At 38.7% G+C, this 26619-nt stretch overlaps 1 protein-coding gene and 1 pseudogene across 2 annotated transcripts in view; both read right to left on the reverse strand.

Annotated features, from left to right (window-relative positions):
• CFAP20DC (CFAP20 domain containing) overlaps nt 1-26619 on the reverse strand; it is a gene marked incomplete at both ends in the record, with an annotated part of 331976 nt that overhangs the window by 295846 nt on the left and 9511 nt on the right. Inside the window, one exon of the mRNA XM_080715044.1 lies at nt 21648-21720. Coding sequence (XP_080571170.1) covers nt 21648-21720 — 73 coding nt within the window. The remainder of the gene's footprint in view (nt 1-21647; nt 21721-26619) is intronic.
• LOC308276966 (ADP-ribosylation factor 4-like) lies at nt 5529-6037 on the reverse strand (annotated as a pseudogene). Its single transcript has one exon. The product of its transcript is annotated as an ADP-ribosylation factor 4-like (transcript).

Raw genomic sequence — 26619 nt, forward strand, 5'->3', positions numbered from 1 at the left:
TTTATCCAGTGCTTTTTCTATATCCATTAAGATGATCACGTGATTTTTACCTTTCATTCTATTTACGTGATTTACATATGTGGTTTACATTTATTTATGTGATTATTTAATTATGTGATTCTATTTATTGATTTACATGTTAACTATCCCTGAATCCTTGGATAAAATCAAGTTGATAATGGCTTATGATCTTTTAAATGTGCTGCTAAATTTAATTTGGTATCATTTTGTTAAGAATTTTTGTGTCCCGGGCCCCCGACCCTGGGCAGGTGGGCAGGCGCCAGGGGGGCGCCATAGGCAACCCCCCTCTCCACCCGGAAGGACCCCGGGCCCCCAACCCTGGGCGGGTGGGCAGGCGCTGCCGGGGCACCCCTAGGCGACCCCCCTCTCCACCCGGAAGGACCCTGTGGTCCAGAGCCCCTGGGCCCCCGACCCTGGGCGGGTGGGCAGGCGCTGGTGGGGCTCCCCTAGGCGACCTCCCTCTCCACCCGGAAGGACCCTGTATAAAAGGAAAAGAAAAAGAAAAAAGGAAAATATCGGAGAGGGGTCAAGGAGGTGGCGGATGCCAGGATACTGGAGATGCAGACAAAACTTACCCAAATGAACTGGAATTATTGGAAAAATTCACCGCTAAGGAGGACTTCTTCTTCTCTACATTGTTAAGAATCTTGGACATCATCTGTAAGGAGAGAGACTTTACCGGAGACCAAGGAGAAAGGCGGTGCTGAAAGAGGTCTCCGCGTTGGCGGTGGAGAATTGTATTCAGGAGAAGCAGAAATCAGAGCCTACCAACCTTATTTTTTTTTTTTTTGAGAAATTACACCAAAGGGTGAATGCTAACGTCGCACATGCTTAGGAAGATTGGACAATATTCAGAGTGAAAAGAGAGCTTGAGAAAGATTGGAAATGGTGGAGGCAGTGGCAATGGCAGTGGCCAGTACTCAGGGGAGGCAGAGATCTGATACATTACACCTGGAACTTTTGAAGTAATGACCTCAGAGGCAGAATTCTACCACCACCACGCACCCTCGAGAATGTGGGACAAATAGTTGGGCGAAGAAGGTGCTCAGATTAGAGCCTGCCGAGAGGTGAGGCCGGTGACGGACAAAGCAAAGCTGGGATCGGAGCCTGCCGTGAGGCAAGGCTGGTGCTGAGGCCTCCGAGCCAGGGATCGGAGCCTGCCGAGGTGTTAGGCCAGTGCCAGGGCCAACGGCCGGCATCGGAGCCTTCCGTGAGGCAAGGCCGTTATTGAGGCCGCCGAGGCCGTTATCAGAGCCTGTCGAGGGGTTAGGCCGGTGCCGGGGCCAGCAAGGCCGGGATCGGAGCTTGCCATGAGGCAAGGCCGGTGCTGGGGCCTCCAAGGCCGGTATTGGAGCCTACTGAGGGGTTAAGCCAGTTCCAGGGCCAACGAGGCTGGGATCGGAGCCTGCTGTGAGGCAAGGACGGTGCTGGGGCCTCCAAGGCCGGGATCGGAGCCTGCCGAGGGGTTAGGCTGGTGCTGGGGCCAACGGCCAGCATCAGAGCGTTCCGTGAGGCAAGGCCATTATTGAGGCCTCCGAGGCTGGGAGCGGAGCCTTTCCGAGAGGTTAGGCCGGTGCAGGGGCCAGTGAGGCTGGGATTGGAGCCTGCCATGAGGCAAGGCCGATGCTGGGGCCTCGGAGGCTGGGATCAGAGCCTGCTGAAGGGTTAGGCCAGTGCCGGGGCCACTGGCCGGCACTGAAGCCTTCCGTGAGGCAATGCCGCTATTGAGGCCTCTGAGGCCAAGATCAGAGCCTGCTGAGGGGTTAGGCTGGTGCTGGGGCCAGCGAGGACGGGATCGGAGCCTGCCAAAGGGTTAGGCCAGTGCTGGGGCCAGCGAGGCTGGGATCGAAGCCTGCCGTGAGACAAGGCCGGTGCTGGGGCCAGCGAGGCTGGGATCGGAGCCTGCCGAGGGGTTAGGCCGGTGCTGGGGCCAACGGCCGGCATCGGAGCCTTCCGAGAGGCAAGGCCATTATTGAGGCCTCCGAGGCTGGGATCGGAGCCTGACGAGGGGTTAGGCTGGTGCTGGGGCCAGTGAGGCTGGCATCAGAGCCTGCCGCGAGGCAAGGCCAATGCTGGGGCCTCCGAGGCCGGGATCAGAGCCTGCTGAGGGGTTAGGCCGGTGCCAGGGCCAGTGAGGCCGGCATCGAAGCCTTCCGTGAGGCAAAGCCGCTATTGAGGCCTCTGAGGCCGGGATCGGAGCCTGCCGTGAGGCAAGGCCGGTGCTGAGGCCTCCGAGGCCGGGATCGGAGCCTGCTGCGAGGCAAGGCTGGTGCTGGGGCCTCCAAGGCTGGGATCGGAGCCTGCCGTGAGGCAAGGCCGGTGCTGGGGCCTCCGAGGCCAGGATCGAGGCCTGCCAAGGGGTCAGGCCGGTGCCGGGGCCAGCGTGGCCGGGATTGAAGCCTACCGTGAGGCATGGCCGGTGCTGGGGCTTCAAGACCAGGATCGGAGCCTGCTGAGGGGTTCGGTCAGTGCTGGGGCCAACACCCGGCATCGGAGCCTTCCGTGAGGCAAGGCTGTTATTTAGGCCTGAGTCCAGGATCGGAGCCAGCTGAGGGGTTAGGCCAGTGCCGGGGCCACTGGCCGGCATCGGAGCCTTCCGTGAGGCAAGGCTGCTACTGAGGCCTCCGAGGCCTGGATTGGAGCCTGCCGAGGGGTTAGGCCGATGCCGGGGCCATCGGCTAACATCGGAGCCTGCCGTGAGGCAAGGCTGGTGCTGGGGACTCCGAGGCCAGGATCGGAGCCAGCTGAGAGGTTAGGCCAGTGTCGGGGCCAGTGAGCCAGAACCGAGGCCTCCCATGAGGCAAGGCTGCTGCTTGAGCCAGCGAGGTCTGATCAGTCCACCAGGTAGCCAGGCCACAACTGGGGCCGTTAAGAGTGGGATCGGTATTTGCAACGCGGCATGCACAGAGAAATATCGCAGAAAATTAAAACCAGATGCTTCCACTAATCAGCAATAACTAGGTGGAAACGGGCAACAGGAAGTGGTCGAGCTATAGAAAGGGCCCTATAGTGAAGCAATTAAGGTGACCAATCAGAGAGTATGGAATAGGGGAGGATGGAGCCTCTTTAAAAAGCAGGAGGTACATAAACATATGTATCAAAGTTAATCACCAAACAAACATGGGATAGAGGGAGGGGGAGGGAATGGGATGGGGGCTGGATGAGGGCTAATTGGATGATGTGTGCTTGTATATCCTCTCAAGTCTTATATTCCAATGTGATGTATGATTACAATGCACCAATAAAAATAAATTTAAAAAACTGTAAAAAAAATAAAATAATAAAAGTAAAGAATAAAAAAAAAGAATTTTGCATCTATGTTCACCAGGGATATTGGTCTATAGTTTTCTTTTTGGTTTTGTCCTTGTCAGATTTTGGTAAAAGGATAATGCTAGCCTCACAGAATGATTTTCAAAGGGTTCTCTTTATATTCTATAGAACAGTTTGATAAGCATTGGTATTTATTCTTTAAATTTTAGTAATACTCAACAAGGAAATAATTTGGTCTTTGGCTTTTAACGAGACATTTTTATTATTGATTCAATCTTCTCTCAATTTTGTAAATCCATTCAGGTTTTTACATCTTCTTGATTCAATTTTGGTAAGTAATAAGTGTCAAGAAATTTGTCTACTCTCTCCAATTTAGTAGTATATAGCATTTCAAAATAACTCTTATTGATCCTTGGTATCTCTATGATATCAGTTGATCTTTTTCATTTATTTGGTTCTTCTCTTTTTCTTTTGTTAGTGTAGCTAAAGGTTTGTCAATATTGTCACTGATCCTTTTTAGTGCTCTTTTAGACTCATTTATTTCTTCTGTGATCTTCATTATTTCAATCTACTAATTTTGGGATTGCTTTTTCCTTATTTTTTAAGCCCTTGAAACAGATCATAAACTTTTTTTTACATAGGTTTTCATTGCTTTAAATTTCTCTAATACTACTTTTACTATATACCAGAGGTTCGAGTATCATGTATTTCCATTTTCATTTTATTTCAAGGAGTTTAAATTTTTCCTCTGATTTCTTCAGTGCTCCATTGTCCATTCAAGTGTATTGTTCAGTCTTCATGTTTTTATACAATTTCTAAAGTCTCTGTTGTTACTGACTTCAAGTTTCCTTCCACTGTGATCAAAAGATACAGGATATAATTTCAAGTTTTTGACTTTGTCAAGACTTGTTCTGTAGCCTAATATATGGTGTACAATAGAGAAAGTTCCATGCACTGATGAAGAGAAAATGTATAATGCAGTTGCTGGGTGGAGTGTTCTATAAATATCTGTTAAGTTCATTTGATCTACAGTATAGTTTTATCTTTAATTTTTTTTTCATTGAATTTTATCTGGCTGATCTATCCAATGTTGAGATTGGGATATTGAAATCCCCCAGTATTATTGTATTGAAGCCTACCTTTCCCTTTAGACCTAACAGTGTTTGCTTTAAAAAACTGAGTGTTCTGACATTAGGTATCTAAAGAGTTATCAGTATCTTGCTAAATTGATTCTTGATCATTATATAGAGATCTTCATTGTCTCTTGTTACTGCTTTTATCTCAAAGTCTATTTTATCAGAATCAAGTATCACTACTCCAACTTGCTTTAGGATTCCTTTTGCTTAAAATATCACTTTCTATCCTTTCACTTTCAATCTGTGTGTGTCTTTATGATCAGGTGAGGGTTTTTTAATATTTCATTAGTTTGTTAGGAATAATTCCAAATAGGTTGTGAAGAAAACTGATTGTGTTTAATGAGCTTTCAAAAAACTCTTAATGAAGATATTTTCACCAATAAACAATAAAACATCAGCAGAACTACCACATACTGGGCAAAAAGACTGATACCAAAGCATCATGCAACATAAAAAAGATAACAAAACGAAGGAAGACAATCTACTGAGTATTAAAATCCATCTCAATACAAACTCTTTGAAGCCAGCATAGAATTAGCTGTCAAATCCAAACCACACCAAGGTAAGTCTGGCTGATGAAAGCTAGGAGTGGAGGGAACAATAAGTTCTTCAGTGAAAGAGAGCTCAATAGTGTTCTGGAGCATTTCCTTGACTGGTATCAGAAAATCTTTTTGGCAAAGGATAGAAGTAAATACAAATGGAATGTTATATTTTTAAATCAGCAGATTGTATTATGAATGACAAAGGTGTCAGTAAAGTAGCAAGGAGATAACTTTAAAACATTATTTGTTGTCAGCTCAAGAACACTCAATACAGATATATTTGGAGGTGTCACATTAGCATTGTCTAGGCATTTAGGCTTAAAGAAAGTAAAATTAAAAGAGGATACTTTTTTCCTAAGAATTTCTTTAAAACAAAGTATATTGCTAAATAGCAACATTATACTTGGTAAACAATAATTCACAAGAAAATAAGTTTAAACGGTGTAATATTTTGCCCCAAACCAGTCCCAGATACTGTTTTATTACCAAAATGCAAACTAATTTTGTTGTAACAACCTAGACCATTCTATCAAACGTGTCCTTAAATATCCAATTACAGTTAACATTTTGAAAGCTCATTTGACAGCCAGTCAAGTCCCTCATACAGACTAGTTCCTTGTGTAGCACAAGTGGTTTGGACTAAAGACCTAACTTACCTGTCATTTCACTGATGGCCATGGCTTTTGGCAAATCCTATTGGTAAAAAGTAGCAGTACTGCATTTTGCAACTCATCTTTCTCAAGGATTATCTGCAGTGCAGTTGCTCCTTCTTGACTTCTTTTACTATTGCTGCTATCTACCACAAAAATAAGGTCCTGGGTATTCTGGAAGTAATGCTTCCAGAAAAGCCTAATTTCATCTTGACCACCAACATTCCACACTGTGAAACAAATATTTTTATATTGTTTCCACATTAAAACCAATGGTAGGAATGGTGGTGACTATCTCCCTCAACTTTAGTTTATACAGAATGGTCATCTTGCTAGCAGCATCCAGTCCAACTACCAATATATGCATGTACTTCTTGCCAAAGAGATAGGAGAAGAGAGAGGAGATGGTGAGGCCCATGGTGGTAGTGGCACTTGTGAGGGACAGAAAAAGTGGTAAGGGTTGTCCCTGGGCCTTCTCCTTTCACTCCAGACAAATGAGCCAAAGGGAAGAGAAAAAACTGAGGCTGAAATGGTGCTAGGGGCAGCTCGCTGATCAGCATGTCTGAAAAAGCTCCAGGGCTGGAACTAGCGGGAGGACTTGTTTGGCGACTGCTTGGGCTCTGGCATTAAGATTCCTCCAGCTGTGCCATGTCACATAATGGGCCCGGCAACTCTGGCAGAAGCCCAGCCCCTTCAACGCAGACCCTCAGTTGAGTTTTTGTAGGTAGCAAGTTGTTCTTACATCTTATTTTTTAATTCATTCAGTCAATTTGTATCTTTTAATGGGAGAATTAAAGTATATTTATATTGTTATTGTTGGAAGGTATAAAAAGTTATTGCCTGCCATTTTGTTGTTATTCTTCCAGTTGTTTTTTTCATATATGTGTGTGTATATATGTGTATATATGTATAAATACACACACACACACACACACACACACACACATATATATATATATATATATAATTTTGGTGTCGGTCATGTTGACAATGTCATACATTCACATAGTACTTGGTGCCCCCCTACAAACCCATTTCCCTCCCTCCCAATACCAAGTGTCCAAGTTAACAATGTTAGATTCACATGTATACATATAGTCGCAGGTAGCATTTCCATTAATGAACCTCAGCCTTCTTCCTCCCCTCTGGCTCCACTTAGGATCTTCTCCGTTATCTGGAATCCCTCTGGTATCCCAAATACTCTCTAACTCGAGCATATTAGAAAACATATGTCACTTCTCTTTCTGTGCTTGGGTAATCTAACTTAACATAATGTTCTCCAGGTTTTCTTACAAATGACCTAATTTTGTTCTTTACTGCTGAGTAGAATTCCATTGTGTGTATTTCCCATAATTTTGTAATCCATTCATCTGTGATGAACACGTAGGTTGGTTCTGTAGCTTGACTATTATAAATTCTGCTGTTACGAACATGGGTACGCATATGTTACTGTAGTTATCTGGTTTTAATCCCTTTGGAAAGATACCTAGTAGTGGTATTGCTGGATCATATGATGGATCTATTCCCAGTTTTCTTTTTTTTTTTTTTTTTTTTTGGTGGTACTGGGGGTGGAACCCAGAGGCTTTCTACCTCTGGGCTATACTCCCAGACCCATTTATATTTTATTTTGGAAACAGGGTCTCACTAAGTTGCTGAGAGCCTCACTAAGTAGCTGAGGCTGGCTTTGAACCTGCGCGATCCTCTTGTCTCAGCCTCCCAAGCGCGGGGATTGCGCCACCACGCCCGGTTGGCATTCCCAGTTTTCTAAGGGATCTCGACACTGATCTACATAGTGGCTGAACTAGTCTGCATTCCCACCAATAGTGTAGAAGAGTTTCTATTTCCCCACATCCTCACCAACATATGTTGTTATTTGACTTCTTTATGCTTGCCATCCTAATTAGAGTTAGATGGAATCTCAGTGTAGTTTTAATTTGCATCTCGCTGACTGAACATTTTTTCGTGTATCTATTGGCCATTTGTATCTCTTCTTTTATGAAGTGTCTATTCAATTCAGTGGCCCACTTCTTGATCAGTTTATTTATTTTGCTAGTGCAGACTCTATTAAGCTATTTGCATATTCTGGATCTTAGCTCTATAAAGAAAGATAGATCAAGATCATCTACCATTCTGTAGGCTTTCTCTTTAGATTCTTGATTTCCTTTAATGAACAGAAAATTTAGTTTGATGCCATCCCACTTAATTCTTGTTTTAATTTCCTAAGCTTTGAAGGTCTTGTTGAGGAAGTTACTATCTGTGCCTATATGTTGGAGTGTTGAACCTAGAGCTCTCCTCTAATAACTTCACAGTTTCTGGTCTGACTTTCAGGTCTCTGATCCATCTTGATCTGATTCCTGTGCAGGGTGAGAGGTAAGGATTTAGTTTCATTTTTCTACAAATGTATAGCCAGTTCTTCCAGTACTATTTGTTGAAAAGGCTGTCTTTTCTCCAGCGTATGAATTTGGCACCTTTGTCAAAATCAACTGACTTTAATTATGTGGGTTTATTTCTGTATCTTCTATTCTGTTCCACTGGTTGGTGTTCCTGTCTTTGTGCCAATATCATGCTGTTTTGATTAATATAGCTCTGTAGTCTAATTTGTCAGGAACTGTAATGTCTCCTGCATGGTTCTTATTGCTGAGAATTGCTTCGGCTATTCTGGGTCTTTTGTTTCTCCAAATGAAATTCATGACTGATTTTTCTAGGTCTATGAAGAATGTGGTTGGTTATTTTGATAGGGATTGCATTGATTCTGTAGATGCTTTTGGCAGAATACCATTTTGATGCTATTTATTTTGCCTATTAATGAGCAAGGGAGATCTTTTCATCTTCCAAGGTCATCTTCAATTTCTTTAACATTTACAGTTTTCATGGTAGAGGTCTTTTACATCTTTGGTTAGGTTTATTCCTAGGTTTTTTATTGGTTTTGAGTTTATTGTAAAAGGGATTTTTTTTTTCTGTATTCTTTCTTTGTGAATTCATTGTTGGCATAAAGAAAAGCTACTGATTTCATTAGGTTGATTTTATATCCTGCTACTTCGCTGAATTGTTTAATCAGCTTCAGTAGTCTTTTGGTTGAGTTTTTTGGGTCTTCTAGATAAAGGATACATACAGAGTATTCATGGGGATATGCATTTAAATTTAGCCTTAAGGAATGCTAAAGTGTTCCCAGACATGATGGTACATGATTGTAATCCTAGTACTTAAAAGGCTAAGATAGGAGAATTGGAGGTTCACCAACAGCCTCAGCTACTTAGGCCCTCTGCAACTTACTGAGACCATTTCAAAATAAAAAGAAAAATACGGGGCCAGGGGTATAGCTCAAAAGGTGGAATGCCGCTGGGTTCAATCCCCAGAAAAGGGGGGGGGGAGGAGGCAGGGAGAGAGGGAGAGAGAGAGGGAGGGAGGGAGGGAGAGACAGGCATAGAGGGAGGGGGAGAGAGAGGGAGAGAGGGAGAGGGGAGAGAGAGGGAGAGGGGAGAGAGAAAGAGAGGGAAGGAGAGAGAGGGAGAGAGAGTGGGGAGGGAGAGAGAGGGGGGGGAGAGAGGGAGGGAGAGAGGAAGGGAGAAAGAAAAATAGAGAGGGGGGAGAGAGGGGGAGAGGGAGAGGAAGAGAGGGAGAGATAGGGTGAGGGAGAGAGAGAAGGAGAGAAAGGAGAGAGAGAGGGAGGGAGGGAGGGAGGGAGGAGAGAGAAAAAAAAGAAGGAGGAGGAGGAGAAGGAGGTAAAGGAGGAGGAGGAGGTGGAGGAGAAGGAGGAGGTGGAGGAGGAGGAGGAGGAGGTGGAGAGAAGAGGGAGAGAAAGAAAAGAAATAGGGCTGGGAGTATAGCTCAGAGGTAGAATGATACTGGGTTCAATCCCCAGTGCCACACATAGAAACACATACCCCCCCAAAAAAAAGAATGTTTAGTGTTATTAAAGATGTAAAGATAGGATTAAGTTGTATGAAAACTTGAGCAAAGGCATGAGAGCTTGTGAGTGGCTGGGTTCAGAAGGAGAGTAGAATGAGTTGTGCAGAGACAGGTGCTTGAATTCAGATCCAGAAAAGTCTATGGTGACCAGTTACCACCAATTCTGTAAGACACTTGGATAAAGACCTGGGCTGCAGCAAATCCTGATGAACCTAGGCTGTCTAGGACCACATTTAAAACTTAAAAGTCAAATATTTATCATTTAAAAAGTAAAACCAGATATCAGAATATCTTGAAACATAGAACTGAAATGTAGCCAAAGTTTACAATGTCAGCTGTATTTAACTATAAATTTATTCACCTAATTATTACCCAATTTTAAAGAGAAGGTTGAACCATTTTAGTGAATTTCAACCTTTTGAATGAGCCATATCATCCTCTATTTATATAAAATATATAAACATGTTCAACCCAAAATGGCCATAAAATAACTGAAAAAAGGATGGGTCATTCTGTTTGAAGTAACAGAGGTGATGCAGACCCATTTAAAAAGCAATGGATCAAATAATTTTAAATATCCCATCTAGCTAGCTCCAAAATTACATCTCTATGAGTAAAATTTCAAACATCAGTATTATCTTCCCCAAAGAACTATATCACACAAGTTGAAACTAACTTGAAGGGCTCTAACAATGTAAAAAAATTACAAATGGCTCAGAGAACTATAATGTATCAGTTTAAAAAAAAAAAGGAAGAAAAACAAGAAAGAAAAAGGCTCAGAGAAGGAAACTAACTTGCTGATGTAATATGTGCCAGGTACATGTTAGGTATCTATAAATACTCTAAAATCCAATTAAGTTGGCTTCCATCTACTGCATCATCTAGGCAATGTCTTTTATTAATGAGGTTTGGAAATTCAATGTTCAGTGATAGCCTCACTGGAATAAAATGGCTAGGCTCTGAAGATCTCCTGTTTGGTTGGAAGTAGAGAGTTGGTTGTGAAGATACATAAATAATTAGACTATTCTGCAATAAATTCTACAATGGACATATAAAAGTACTATTGTAAGATATATTTATGATACGTGTATTTTAATCTATCAATTTCTATAAATCCAAATAAAGACTATAAAATACTTTATATCCAAATTTAAAAATTTAAAAATTCAGGAACCCTAGAGGTATCAGCCCTCATCATAGTGAAATAGAGATTTTTCTTGTATTTATTACTGACCAGCTTGAACAAAATCAAATAATTCCTATGATATACCTCAATTGCTAACAAGAAATCCCCCCATATTATAATCATTTCAGAATGGCCCACTAATCAAAATGTCCATATATTTTATAAATGGGAATATTTAAGTAATTAAAAAATAAATAATTAAAATAATTAACTACCAAAATAAAAATAAAATACAAGAGAGGAGAGCCAAACCAGAGGAGATATTTCTCTTGATTAAAAAAAAAAGTGATGTGAGCTCCATACATAAAGACATACTCTCCTGACTGCAATATAAAATAAGAGAGCATTTGGAAAACCTGTGATTTGCTGTGTCATATTAAATGATCCCTGTGACAGCAGACAAAAAAAAGGGAAGGTGAAAATAGCAAATGCCTGCTTATTATGCCATAAGTAATCAGGAGTCTACCTGCTCTATCAATTTTTCTCAGATCCTGTTTCTTCATGGGTGAATCTTTCTTTCTCTCTGTGGTTCTACACTTGGACTGTCACTTGTAACTCCCATATTACCAAGATTCTGATGCCAATTTTTTTAAAAAGATCACTAGCATCCACACGTAAGCAGTAAGAGTCACTTCTCTTTTCTGGTTCACCTTTTTTGTTTTCTGATAGACAGCCTGCATGAGTCAATAGTTAAGCAATGAAAAGCTATTTTTCCATCTTCAGGGAGAAGTACCATGAAAAATTCACCAGGAAAACAGATGTGCCCAACCTGTCTTAAAATGTTTCAGAAATGTAATTCAAAAATTAAATAGCATCGTACTCTCACCTATAGAGATGTAATAATCCCACTTACTATGCACCTAACTATCCAATAGATATTAATATCATCCTCATTGTACAGATGAGGCTGCATTAGGCAGAGGGTTCAGCAAACTGCCCAGAATCTATACTAATAAGTGGAAGAGCCAGATACTTCCAAGGTATGACAGGACCAATCCCAGGACTTCTGCGTTGATAACTGATACATCAATTATTAACTGTACAGTGCTTAAATGTATGGACTTTTATTACTATCTTAGAGTAAAATACTTTCAAAGATTATATATGTATGTATAATTTTTCTTCTGCTTGTGTTTTATCTTTAAAGCATGTATCTAGATTATCTAAACAGTACTATAACATTCAGAAGATACAAGAAGACTTTTAAGAAACATATGTTTAATGGATAAAATATACAACATCTCATTTCTATACCTTCCACATGTTATCTACGACTTCTACATAAAAGCTATTTTAAGGCATGCAAATGTAATATATTAAGAAAGTCGATATACAAGCATCGTAAACTACTCTTTACTAATGCATGTAACAAAACATATTGATTATGCAAGAATATTTAATCGGATATAATTAAAATAAATATAATTAAAATAATTAAAATAATATAATTAAAATAATGAGATTTAAATACTAATTATTTTAAAATAGAAGATGGAATTAGCCATGAGATGCATTCAAAATGTTAATAAAATATGCAATGCCATTTGTACTTTAGTATATAATACTTCTAGCTTATTTATTATTTATTTTTATTAATTTATTTTTTGTGGTCCTGGGGATGGAACCCAAGGGCCTCTACCTCCGGGCTACACCCCCGACCTATTTTATACTTTATTTGGAAACAGGGTCTCACTAAATTGCTGAGCACCTCACTAAGTAGCTGAGGCTGGCTTCGAACCTGTGCAATCCTCCTGTCTCAGCCTCCCAAGCACGGGGATTACAAGCGTGCGCCTCCACGCCCGGCTTAATTTATTTTTTTAAAAACTTTTATTGGTGCACTGCAGTCATATATCTTAATGGGATAAAAGATGGTTGAGACATAGATGCACACATCACCCAATTAGCCCTTACCCAATTCCTACCCCATTCTGTCCTCATCCCTCTTTCTCATGCTTGGCTTAGTAATTGACTTTGATATGTTTGTTAAAGTACATCATGTGCTTTAGAGAATTTCTCTCTTCCCCCTTTCCATCCTCTCAGTTAGGTTGCCTTATTTACTCATCTATGGAATCTCCTTTTTCATCTAGAGTTCCTCCTGTTGCCCATTTCTCCCTAGCTTTCGTGTATTAGGGAAAGTATCCAATTTCTTATTTTTTTTTTTTACTTAATCTCATACTTCTAGTTTAAAAAGACCTACCACTGGCCATTTTTGCCCAATTTTAAACACACAGTTCAGAGGTGTATTACCTTGGTAACAAAAGATTTCACTCAGAAAACGGAGATTTCACTTAATACTACAATAATATGTGGCATTTGAATAACATCTCTTTCACAAATAACTTAAGAGCTAGATAGAAATCATTATTTTCTTCAAAGGCATCAAAATGACCAAAAAGATAAGAAATAAAGTTTCCATAGAAAAAGTTGTGCTTGGTTAAATGAGCTATCTCAAAAGCCCCTATCAAAGTCATTCTGACCTCAAGACAGCAAATTTAGGTATTCTCTCCACTCTAGTGGCTTTAAAGAAGCTGAAGAAGACAGATGGCATATGAAAAGGACAAATCTGTGCCTGTGAAGCCATACTCACTTTAATTGTTTTAAAGTTTCAAAAAATGGCTATTTTTGACACCAATGAAGAAAGACAGAGAGGAGCAAATTTCAACAGGGTAGAAGCACCTGAAATTTCTATTTCTGACTTCTTTTCTGACTTCTTTGTCCAGCTCACTAGTAATAAGAGAAAGGGTGATAAAAGAGTAGCTTTCATTAAATTAGCTTCAGGTTCAAGCTATGTTTTATTTTGTTCCAATTTTCTATAATACAGAAAAGAAAAGGAAGGTTTGAGATCTGCATGGACCTAAGCTTCCTAAAATTTCTTTTAAAAAGTCACTGTCTTCAACTAATGCTGACAATTAACAAAACAGTTGATATTACCATTTGCTGATGATTAACTGAGGCACAGAATTAAAGTGTCCACTCCAAAGCCATATAACTAGGTATGGGTAGAACAGAAGATAAAACCCAAAGCTCTGCAATGAGTATCATAAATCCTAGACTGAATTCCACGTTGAAATCATTAAACTTTAGATACAATTTGTCAAAAGCACAAAGGATCTGATAAAAATTGTAGGGACTCTTCTCTCTCTCTCTCTCTCTCTCTCTCTCTCTCTCTCTCTCTCTCTCTCTCACACACACACACACACACACACACACACACACAAAAAAGAGATTTCTTTTAAAAAAGATTTTAATTTTTGCTTCCTACCTTTATCAGACTCCAAATACAAGCAATACTCTAAATATTTAAGGGCTCAACATGTGTAGTATTCTAGCAGAAATATTCTCTAGAATCCACAGGCCAAGAACTCCAATCTCTCCAAACAGCCCATCACATCTACCACACAGGTTTTTATAGCGTTTTCAACCTGTATTGCCAAGGCACTATTTGTGCTAAGTAAAAATGGAAAAATAATGTCAGTTTACTAGCCATAACAGTACAAAATGCCTCTCAGAATTCAATGAGACAATGACAAGATCAGGACAGAGAAAGGTACTAATGCAGCTCAACAGTAGTCCATAAAAGGAATGCAATTCCTGACCAAAAAAAAAAAAAAAATGTAATATTCTAGAATCATTTGGTGTGATTGGCATATATGGATTTAGCAAAATGGATTTTTTTTCCAGATGCAATTGGTTCTTTTCCAAGAGTACAGGTTCAGAGTATTCCTCCTGAGCACAGATATCTGCCCCCAGGCTCTCAAACATCTACCCAGCCCACACGAGGGACTTGCTGGCTCCCATTGCCTTGATAATGAAATGTGGAAGACACCACAAAAATGAAAGAATTTTTAAAGACCTTTTGCTTATCCAATCATTTACCTTCGAGACAAACAGACAGTTACTTTGGGAAAAAAAAAAACTGCAACTGAAACTTCCCCCCCAAAAAAAATTAAAATTACTTCTGGAGCCAGGCATGGTGGTGCACGCTTGTAATCCCCACGCTTGGGAGGCTGAGACAGGAGGATCGCATGGGTTCGAAGCCAGCCTCAGCTACTTAGTGAGGCTCTCAGCAACTTAGTGAGACCCTGTTTCCAAATAAAATATAAAAAAGGTCTGGAAGTATAGCCCGGAGGTAGAAAGCCTCTGGGTTCCACCTGTAGTACCACCAAAACAAAAAAAAATTACTTCTGTAAAAAGTAGAGGAGTTTTGTGAGTTAAAACACTGAAAGAGAAAGTCAAATGGATTCTGTTACTTCACTGTTAAATTTGTATGTATTACTATACTAGACACTCCTTTCTCTACACAAAATGCCATGTGTTTAGATAATTGCTGGTCAGCTCATAAAGTTAAAGAGGCCTCTTACCCACAGGTACAAGATTTTGGATAGTATAATTTTTTAGATGTTAAAGAACAAAAAAAAGGCCTACACATGGACTAGAGTAAAGATTCAATACAGAAAAGGTAAAGTTTCTTATTAGTTTTCATTTTAAAAGTTTAATATTTTACATTCAAGACAAAGTACCAAAAATAAAAAAGGATTTGGGTAAGTTCCTTTTGAACCCTCAGACGTTTATCTCTCAAAAGGATATCAGTATAAAGACAGAAATATCTCAGCATGAAAGAGCTCTCCTTCTTGGAATTCTAATGATAAAACTGTATTTTGAAATTCCTGAAAAAGAGGTAGAGGGTTTAGCCCTCTCATCTTGAACTAAGATTTAAATGAAATATATACTACTTATCTACTACCCAATGCATGCATGTAGAAAAATAATGATATATACAAGTGAGGAAGCATGACATGGTGGTCCAGAGACAGGTTCTAGATTGGAACTACATTAAGAGTTAATAGGTGGCTGGGCCTGGTGGTGCACGCTTGTAATCCCTGGGCTTGGGAGGCTGAGATAGGAGGACTGCACAGGTTCGAAGCCAGCCTCGGCTACTTAGTGAGGCTCTCAGCAACTTAGTGAGACCCTGTTTCCAAATAAAATATAAAATAGGTCTGGGAATATAGCCTGGAGTATAAAGCCTCTGGGTTTCACCCCCCAGTACCACTAAAAAAAGAAAAAAAGAGTTAGTAGGTATATAAATTCTGGCCAATTTCTTAACCTTTCTGGATTTCAGTGTCCTTAGTGACTAATAGAAGTAATAATTAATAATTATGACCACCACACAGGTTTATTTGCGGATTAAATCAGATACAACAATTAAAGTTCTTAGAATAATAACAGTCCAATGCTTAGATATGTTGTATTTAATAAAATTATTTTATTAGTATTTAATAAAATTAATGATTATTATTACTTAATGTTTATTTTCACACTTAGTACATATGATACTCTCCACCCATTGGTGAGGGGACAAAGATGGAATCTGGCCATTCATCAGGTCACACATCATCCTCCTGCCTAGTCATCTAATATACTTCAGAGCTTGTTAATGCTAAGCACTGTCTTAGGTGCTGGGGATATCATGCTGAGTCAAAAAGACAGGGTCTCTGTCCTTAGGGAACTCAAAAATTTACCAGAGAGACACATAATTAAATATACACATAATTTTAAACTTCAGAGTTGTAATGAAGGAAAGGAGCAGGACGCTAGAAAAGGGCAGAAGAGATAAACCTCATTGGAGGTGGGTAGAAAAAAAGCCTTTGGGAAGAAGGGACACTTCAGAATGGGAGTTAGCTAGGCAATGAAATGGGGACAAAAATCACTTGTGGAGGACTCTAAGAAGAGACTTCAATGGGCATGTGAGGAAGAGAAAGAGTCATGTGGATGTGGCTGGGAAGAACCAGTGTTGCTAACCCACTCTGAGTCCAGAGCAGAGTCACTGAGGTGAGAAGGAAGAGGTGAGAGACCAGAGCATGCAGCAGCATTAAGGATTTGGAAGTTTATCTTCAGTTAAGGGGGAATCTCACCTGGTTTTAGAATGATCACCCTAGCTTCAGTGTGGGCACTAACTTAAGAAAATGAAAGGAAGCTGGGAAGTTCAGTAGAAAGCTAGAACAGTCAATCTGGGGAATTGTGGTGTTGGATTGGGACTCAGTACCAGTGAGCCTGGGGAGATATATACAGATTCCAAGTATATCAAATCCCCCAAGTCTACAACTAGGTGTAACAATAACAGAAAATAGTTCACCAAATGAATAACTGAATGAGTGTTCCTCCAGCAGAGGAGTTACTAGTTCTGAGGCATCCACTAACCCACATGCATAACCTCCTTCTGAGCAGTACAATCATCCAGTGCGCTTGGGGGGCATAGGGAGATGCTGAGGAAATGATCACTAAATGCATAAACCAGCTGGTGAGACATCACTTAGTTGTCCTCTTGATGTATAAAACGTACCTTTGTATAAACAAAGTGCCTCTCCCACCCTGACAATGAAGTTTCAGAAACCAGATATCTTTTTGCTATGTGACTCTCTACACTTGTTAAAAGAAAAAATGTATTATTTAGCCAGGCGTGGTGCTGTATGCTTGTAATCCCCACGCTTGGGAGGCGGAGACAGGAGGATCGTGCAGGTTTGAAGCCAGCCGCGCTGGCTTAAGAGACCCTGTTTCCAAATAAAAAGTATAAACATATGTCGGGGAGTGTAGCCTGGAGGTAGAAGGGTTTCCAGGAACCCCAGTACCACCACAAAAAAAGGGATTATTTAAAATAGCCTAGATCTATGCTGCTAGAAACATAATAGAACACTGAGTACTGAAAAAAAAGAGAATCTATATTTGTCCTTCTACTTCCTTCCAAAGACATGGTCTCTGTCATTACTTCCTAAAACAAAATGCTTTGGTTATCTATTAAACACAAATTAATATATGACATTAACATATTTCCTTATAATCTAATAAACTCAGAATGTCAGGATGATGCCCTCTCCAGTTTTGTTTAATAATTTCAACTTTTTGCTCCTGAGATATTTATTTTACAAAAATTACACAACTAAAAACCATTTTGGAAAATCCAAATGTTTTTCAATGTGTACATGAAAACATGGGTGGGAATCGATGATTAGTGAGCTGAATTCAAAATCTAATCACCAATCTAACATTTCTCAAAATGTTTTACCATTTTTAAACAGGCGAAGAGCACTATATTCTATTACTGGTTTAACAAAGAGGTAGTCAGGCTTACTTAGGTATCAACTGCTGTCCCACTAGGTCTACATTAACCTTTAAGGTCTTTGTTGACTTCTCAGTAATTAAAGCCTTGTCATGAAAGTAGTTAGAACAGTATATTGCCTTGGCTGTGATGATAGCCTAAGGTGTTTAAGAGCAAAAACAAGGCTTAATTTTACATAGAAAAAGATTCTGTTCCCAGGTTCTGCCAGGTAACTATCACAGCTCTCATCAGAAGGTCCACTACCAGGGGCTCCACAAATGCTTCCGAAAAGGCTCAGAGTGTAGGTGGTAGAGAGGTAGAGAGAACGGAGCTAGATTCCTATGTGATGAGCTTTAAAAACTTAAAATATAATTTGCCTTCTCCCATTTCAGAAACCACTTTCCCCTATACTGAAAATAAAGCTATATGTGGTACTCTTTGTGCTTCTGGAATGTCTTTGGAGTCTTGAAAATACATTTTCTACAGACTCAGAAAGTAGTACATAAGATAATGCTTTAGTCTTCTTACTCTAAGAACTATTTTAACCAAAAGACTTCTGGAGCTGATTAACCAATTGAGCAAAGTTGCAGGATACAAAATCAACCTAAAGAAATCAGTTGCTTTTCTTTATGCCAACAATGAATCCACAACGAAAGAAATCAAGAAAACTATAACCTCGAAACTAATAAAATACCTAGGAATAAACCAAACCAAAGATGTAAAAGACCTCTACAGAGAAAACTACAAAACATTAAGGAAAGAAATTGAAGAAGACCTTGGAAGATGGAAAGATCTCCCTTGCTCATGGACAGGCAGAATTAAAATCATCAAAATGGCCATTCTGCCAAAAGTGATCTATAGATTCAATGCAATCCCCATTAAAATACCAACAACATTTCTCATAGACCTGGAAAAATCAGTTATGAATTTTGTACGGAGGAAGAAAAGACCCAGAATAGCCAAAGCAATTCTCAGCAACAAGAACCAGGCAGGAAGCATCACAATCCCAGACTTCAAATTATACTATATAGCAATAGTAGTAAAAACAGCATGGTATTGGCACAACAATAGGCAGACTGACCAGTGGAAGAGAATAGAAGACACAGAAACAAACCCACACATCTATAGTCAACTGATCTTTGACAAAGGGGCCAAACTCATACGCTGGAGAAAAGACAGCCTTTTCAACAAATGGTGCTGGGAGAACTAGCTATCCATTTGTAGAGAGTTGGATCTGAATCCTTACTTCTCACCATGCACAGGAATCAACTCGAAATGGATCAAAGACTTAGAAATTAGACCAGAGACTGTGAAGTTATTAGAAAAAGGCATAGGATCTACACTTCAACATATAGGTACAGGGAGTAACTTTCTCAATAAGACTTCCAAAGTGCAGGAAATTAAAGCAAGAATTAATAAGTGGGATCTCTTCAAACTAAAAAGTTTCTTCTCATCAAAGGAAACCACCAACAACCTAAAGAGGAAGCCTACAAAAAGGGAGAATATCTTTACCAGCCACCACTCTGATAGGGGGCTAATATCCAGAATATACAAAGAGCTCAAAAGACTCTACACTAGCAAAACAAACAACCCAATCAAGAAATGGGCAACTGAAATGAATAGACATTTCACAAAAGAAGAGATACAAATTGCCAATAGATACATGAAAAGATGTTCAACATCACTAGCCATCAGGGAGATGCAAGTCAAAACTACGCTGAGATTCCATCTAACCCCAATCAGAGTGGCAAACATAAAGAAATCAAACAACAACAATTCCTGGCGAGAATGTGGGGAAAGAGGAACTCTTTTACACTGTTGGTGGAGTGCAAAGTAGTTCAGCCACTATGGAGGATCAGTATGGAGATTCCTTAGAAAACTGGGAATAGATCCACCATTTGATCCGGCTATACCACTCCTGGGTATCTTTCCAAAGGGGTTGAAATCAGAGAACTACGTTAACATATGCATACCCATGTTCATAGCAGCACAGTTTGTAATAGCCAAAATATGGAACCAACCTAGATCTCCATCAACAGATGAGTGGATTGCAAAATTATGGGAAATACACACAATGGAATTCTATTCAGCTATAAAGAAAAATAAAATAATAGCATTTGCAAGAAGATGGAAGGAACTGGAGAACATTAGGTTAAGTGAGATTAGTCAAGCACAGAAAGAGAAGGGACATATGTTTTCTCTAATATGTTCAAGCTAGGGAGTAGTGGTAATCCCAGAGGGACTCCAGATGATGGAGGGGAAATCTCAGCAAAGCTTGAACAGAAGGATAGGAAAGGAAGAAAGCTGAGGTTGTTCAATGGAGGAGCTACATACGAATATGTCAAATAGCATAAATACAACATGATTAACCTGGACACTCTCTATTGGGGGGGAGGGCAAGGGAGGGGGAAGGGCATGAAGCATAAGGTAAATGTACACCACTCTCAATATGTTCCACTTATAAAAAAATAAAAATTAAATTAAAAAATAAAAATAAATAAAAGAATCTTGGGGAGTATGGCAGATGATAAAAGAAAATCTTTTCATCTAGGTTGACTAAAACAAAGGAATAAGTTGTTCCATCCTTTATCATCCAAGAAAAGATTGCAACTCATTATCTATCTCATACTTTAATGGCATACCAAAGAATCATTTATATCTTAAGTTAACATAACTAGAAATTAATTTATGAAATTTCCTTTGTATTAAAAATATATTCTGTATTTCTCTTTTGGATTTACATCAGTAAAACTAGTATAAAATTATCTTTATTAATAAGAAAAAAGCCATTTATGCTAGATGAAAAATAAAAGCCTAAGCTTAAGCCTTATATAGCTATTAATTTAAAAGAAAAACTAGAAAAATAGAATACTTAAATGCATTGGTTCACTTAAAATAGACAAATTTATTAATGGAATTTTAGGAGTGTGTGTGTGTGTGTGTGTGTGTGTGTGTGTGTGTGTGTGTGTGTTACTGAAGATTGAAGCCAGAGGCAGTCTACCTCTGAGCTACACCCCCAGTTCTATTATTTTAGTTTGGAATAGGGTCTCACTACAAATCAAATGTTATTTTCATTCACAGTATCATTTCAAACAGATAACTGAGTAAAAACTGGATATTTTCATTTGCTAAACAATCTAATAAGGTCATTTAAAACAAATACATATCAAGCTATCTATACATATACAGGAAGGACTAATATAATATATATATATATAATATATATAATATACAGGAAGGACTAATATAACAAACATTATTAAAATAAGGTATTTCAATCAATTTTAAGCTAACCATAATTTTTTTTTTTTTTTTTTGTAGTGCTGGGGTTCCTGGAAGCCCTTCTACCTCTGGGCTACACTCCCAGACCTATTTTATATATTTTTTAAATTTGGAAACAGGATCTCTTAAGCCAGTGAGGCTGGCTCCGAACCAGCGAGATCCTCCTGTCTCCACCTCCCAAGTGTGGGGATTACAAGCGTGTGCCATCATGCCCAACTAAGCTAAAAATAATTTTAAATAGCTAACATTATTAAGCATAACAGCACCTTTCTTTTGGACTAGGCTTTTTTTTCCCCAAGATATAGGCCATTTATTGTCAAAATCATAATTCCTGGATACCTCTTTAACATAAAATTTGCTTTCTTTCCCTAGATAAATTTAAGAGTAGAATGATATATAAAAATACAAATAAATTAGTTTAATTACTTCGTGCCAACTTGATAAGCCTCTGCTACTTAATGCAAAAACTGCCACCTGCGATTAATGATGATTGGTATTGCTTCAACTGATCAATGTCTAACGCACATAAAACATTTAAAGAAGTTCTGTATATCTTACAGCAATTCAGTGGAGAAGTCTTGTCCCAGAGGTATGTAAATCTGAAGTACAAGAAACCGCTGGATCAGTCCAACTAGAAAAAGAGGCGAAAAATATACATTCAAAGGCTCAAACCATTTATATATGCACAGAAATATACACAATCACACATCATTAAGTTGAAGCTTTTGGCATTGCAAGAATATATAGAACTGCAATAGCATTACACATGAGTGATAACCAAGTTACAAAGTGAAAAAATTAATAAAAATCAAATCAAATTCTATCGGCAAGTTAAAAAAATTTAAATTCCATCTGTGATTTTGGTGAAAAAAAAAATTTTTTTTTTGCAGGTCTGGGGATGGAACCCAGAGGCACTGGACCTCCAAGGTATACCCCCTGCCCTATATTTTATTCTTTATTTTGAAACAGAGTCTCACTAAGTTGCAGAGGGCCTCGCTAAGTAGCTGAGGCTGTCCGCGAACAGCGATCCTCCAGTCTCAGCCTCCTGAATGCTGGGATTACAAGTGTGCGCCACCATGCCTGCCTTTGGTAAAAGTTTTATAAAAATATTAAAAATAATAATTTTTATTTACTATTTTTATTAAGCTACAAAAGAATGTACATATAAAACTTCATTCAACAGACACACATAAAATTGAACCATAAGTTCCCAGCAAGATGGCCATTAAAGCATGTGGCAATGATTTGTATTCAGTTGACAATTTTAACTGTTCCAAAAATCTTAATAAAAATAGGTCAAAAAAGACAATTCTGTGACAACTACAATAGAAAGGTTGCTGAGTCATACCTAGATCATATGGTTTTAAATGTGTCCATATTGAGATGGTTAGAGGAACCATCTTTCACCTATAATGCCTTTTCTTAACTTAATGTACCTTTAATTAATGCTTACTAAGTAAGAATAGCTTTTTATTCTCCATCACTAGTTTCATCTGGATTAAAAAATATATGAAGAAAATTCTATTCCCAAAGCACTTTTGATAGGTGAATTCTACAATTGTTTTTAAAAAAATCTACTGATTTTATATTATCTCTACTGATCTACTCACTTAACGCCTCTCTTCTTAGGTCCTGAACTTTTGTTTTTATCTCTCGATTATGATGCGCTCAACCTCACTGTAGCATTACACCTCCTAAAATGTGTAGCTTAGGAACATTTTTCCTGATGTATAGGAAATAGACATGTCTTGACTCTTTCTGTGAACCTTTCCTATAAAGCTAACAGTACAAGCTAAAAGGCAGGTAAAAGGCTTCCAGGAAGGCAAGTCGTCTAAAACGATGTTATTTTATTTACTCTTAGTAGACTTAACAGATTAAAATATTCCAAAGTGAGAATATATTTCTGGTAGTCTATATAAAGACTTTCTGGTATATAATTCCTATAGTGAACTGCTTTGTAACATGCCTAAACAGTTTATATGTTTTATCTCAGTTTCTAAACAATAAATATATTTGACCAAATATGCTTAATAATATTTTAATCAAATATACAAGGATAAGTTTTATTTAAAGTACTAAGCTTATAAAGTGGCCAACAGAGAACCAACAATAGAGTAAGCAATATGATAGAAATAGGAAATAGTAGGCTCTTAACCTAGAAAATTCTTTAGTAATCTGATTCTATGATATCTATCAGGAGAGCCAGTAAGATAATGAGAGTTCTGATCACAAAAGCAAAGTAAGATACAAAATGAGGTCAACTTTAATAAGCCATCGTTATCCAGTCTCTACTGCATCTTGCACTGATTGTTCCTGTGGTATTTTACCATTGCACAGTGTCCAGTGTCCTCTATAAATACAGCTGAGAGAAAACTAGGATCAATGGCATCAATCTTTTTAAAAGATCCTAATTTATGCCAAAAATCTCACTACATCAGCACTGTTCCCATCAAACACAAAGAACCACACATTTAGGCTTTTTTTTTTTTTTTTTTTTGGTGGTACTGGGGTTCCTGGAAGCCCTTCTACCTCCGGGCTACACTCCCAGACCTATTTTTTGTACTCCCCAAGTGTGGGTATTACAAACCTGTGCTACCACGCCTGGCTAGGCATTTTTGTATGAACATTTTTAAAAATGAAAACTGAGTACCCTTATAAAAAAAAAGAGAGAGCACTTTGTAATTCACCATCCTCACATATAGGAGCCTAAAGGTTTCACTTCTAAGATTAAAACAAGTACTATGATACCATATGATGATCTGACAAAAAAAATATTTTAATAACATCTGACAGACTGATACTACATATCAAGAATTCCATATAAACTCCACAGCACTCTTTTCTAGTGGCCTAGTAATTTAAATCAATTCTTCAAGTCTCATTGTATTTTAAAACACAAAAAATGCCCATTAAGTACATGGAATACATATTCAGTCTTGCTCCTGAAATATGAACGTTTCTGCAGTTTTAGAATATGTGGTCTTCCTGAGACTGCTTATTTTTAAAAGTAAAGCCCTTTTATCTTTTGAATATATTAAGACACAGTTAACTAGTAAAATACCATTAGAGCTTTAAACAGTAGTTTTATAGTTGTTTAATTAAAGCAAATGACAAACTGTGCACCCCACAGTGTTACATTGCATCCCAGAAGTTGAGATGAGAACACAATACAGTCATTCTTTACAAGTGTCCTGAAAAATCTCAACTTAAGTTATTCCATAGTTCCAATCAGTCCTTGCACAAAGAGCACACTGAAGTGTACCTCTCCCATCTTAACATACAAAGTAAGAATTGAAAAGCCTTCATTATCGACCATGCCATATCCCTCGGGCATGTCTGAGCCTTTTATTTTTCCATTCATAAAGTTAGGTTAAATCATAAAGTTAGGTTAATAATTTAAATTTATACCACTCAGGATCATCTGCATGATCTGTGTTAGTCCCATGATTCACAAAAGATTTATTGAACATCTATTATGCATAAGACTCAATGTTTAAGTTTTTGCAGTAAATAGACAGGATCTCTGACCTCTTGGAACTTATATTTTAGGTCTATGAAAGAGAAGGTCAGGGTTCTATGAGAGCATATAATCCTGGGTCCTTGTTGCAGGTACTCTTATAGGGGAACAAAATAAACTGCATCATCTCTGCCAGTGGGCTTCCTCTCTCTGATGGTGAAAGAAACAATAAACCAACATAACAGTTATGCAGTATATTAAATGATTATTTAAGTGTGGGGGGGGACTGGGTAAAAGGGATCAAGAATGAAGAAGGGACATAAAACATAGGGTGATTTAAGTATAGATCAGGTGAACATTGTGGAGAAGGCTATAATACTTCAGTAAAGGCTTGAAGGGGAAAGGGTAAACCATGTCTCTTTGGGGAAAGAAGCCTCTAGGTTAAGGGTACAGGCTATGCACAGGTTCTAAGGTACAGGCCATGCTTCAAAACAGCAATAAGAACCAGGCATGATGGCACCCGCTTGTAACCCCAGTACTTGGGAAGCTGAGACAGGAGGATCAAAGTTTCTCCACCAGCCTTAGCTACTTAGTGAGGCCTTCCGAACTGAGTGAGACCCTGTTTCAAACTAAAGAATCAAAACTAAGGCTGGGGGTGTACCTTGAATGCCCCTGGGTTCAATCCCCAGTACCGCAAAAAAAAAAAAAAAAAAAAAAAAAAAAACAGCAATGAGTCCTTAAGATTAGAACAGAATGAGCAATGGAAAAAGTTATAGGAGATAAGGCTAAGTTAAAAAGGTATCAAAAGAAAGGAAACCAAACTACCAAACTAATGCATGTGTATCTATGTTCATAGCTGAACAATTCACCATTGCCAAAATATGGAACCAGCCAAGATGTCCATCAACAGATAAATGGATTACAAAACTGTGGGATATGTACACAATGGACGTTTACTCAGCCATAAAGAAAAACACAATTGCATCATTTACAGGGAAATGGATGGAACTGGAGGACATTATGCTAAGTGAGATTAGCCACAAAAAATAAGAAATCGGATGCTTTCCCCAATGCAAAAGCTAGGGAGAAAATGGGTCATAGAAAGAACTCTAGAGGAAGAAGGGGACACTATAGATGAGCAAATAAGGTGACCTGAGGGAATTGAAAGGGGGAAGAGGGAAACTCTCTAAAACACAAGATGTACTTAAACAAACATCAAAGTCAATCACTAAGCCAAGCATGGGAAGGAGGGATGGTGAGGAAATGGGGTGGGGATTGGGTAAGGGCTAATTGGGTGATGTGTGCACGTACATTTCCATAAGTCTTTTATCTCATTAAGATGTATGACTATAATGCACCAACAAAAAGATTTAAAAAATAAAAAAGAAATTTAACATAATTTCTGCTAGCAACTGGGATTCCGATCATAAACTTAGGTGGTCTCTCAGGGTTACTTCTGCTTTAGAATGCTGACAGCAATTTACAAAGAAATATATAATGGTAATTTACAAAAGCTATTTCCCTTCAGAACATGTCATCTAATTTAATTACACCAACCTCGCATGCAAGGTCACTTTATGCAAGAAAAAATGGCTATAAATTTCTGTTATCGAGAATTCCAAATAACAATTCTATAAATGGTTTCATTTGTTACAGTGCTACATGTGCTACAGAAAAGCCAGATTAATTTTTAATTACAGAGCATTGTATAAGAAATACATTAAAAATTCTTCTGTTTCTTCTAATTAAAAGCCAGCATCTTTCCATTTAAGAAGGTAATTATAACATATTAAATTTTGTTTCTAGAAAAAGAACCTCAGGTAGAGAAGGAATGGGGAGCTTTTATTTTATCACTTTTGTCACTGGCAGAGGAAGCCAAAAACATGACCATGTACACAGATTCTAAAGACATTAATTGCATTAAATAGAAGTATAGGTGGGCTTTATAAGTGCAACAATAAGAAAAGAAGAAAAAAGAACACTGGCTTAGAACAAAATCATGTTCCTGTAAATCAAATATATCTGTCTCACAAAGTCAGTGTCCTGAAACAGTTGAAATGTATTTCTTATAAA

The sequence above is a fragment of the Muscardinus avellanarius genome (assembly GCF_963383645.1).
Source record: "Muscardinus avellanarius genome assembly, chromosome: 18".
Taxonomy (NCBI): Eukaryota; Metazoa; Chordata; class Mammalia; order Rodentia; family Gliridae; genus Muscardinus; species Muscardinus avellanarius.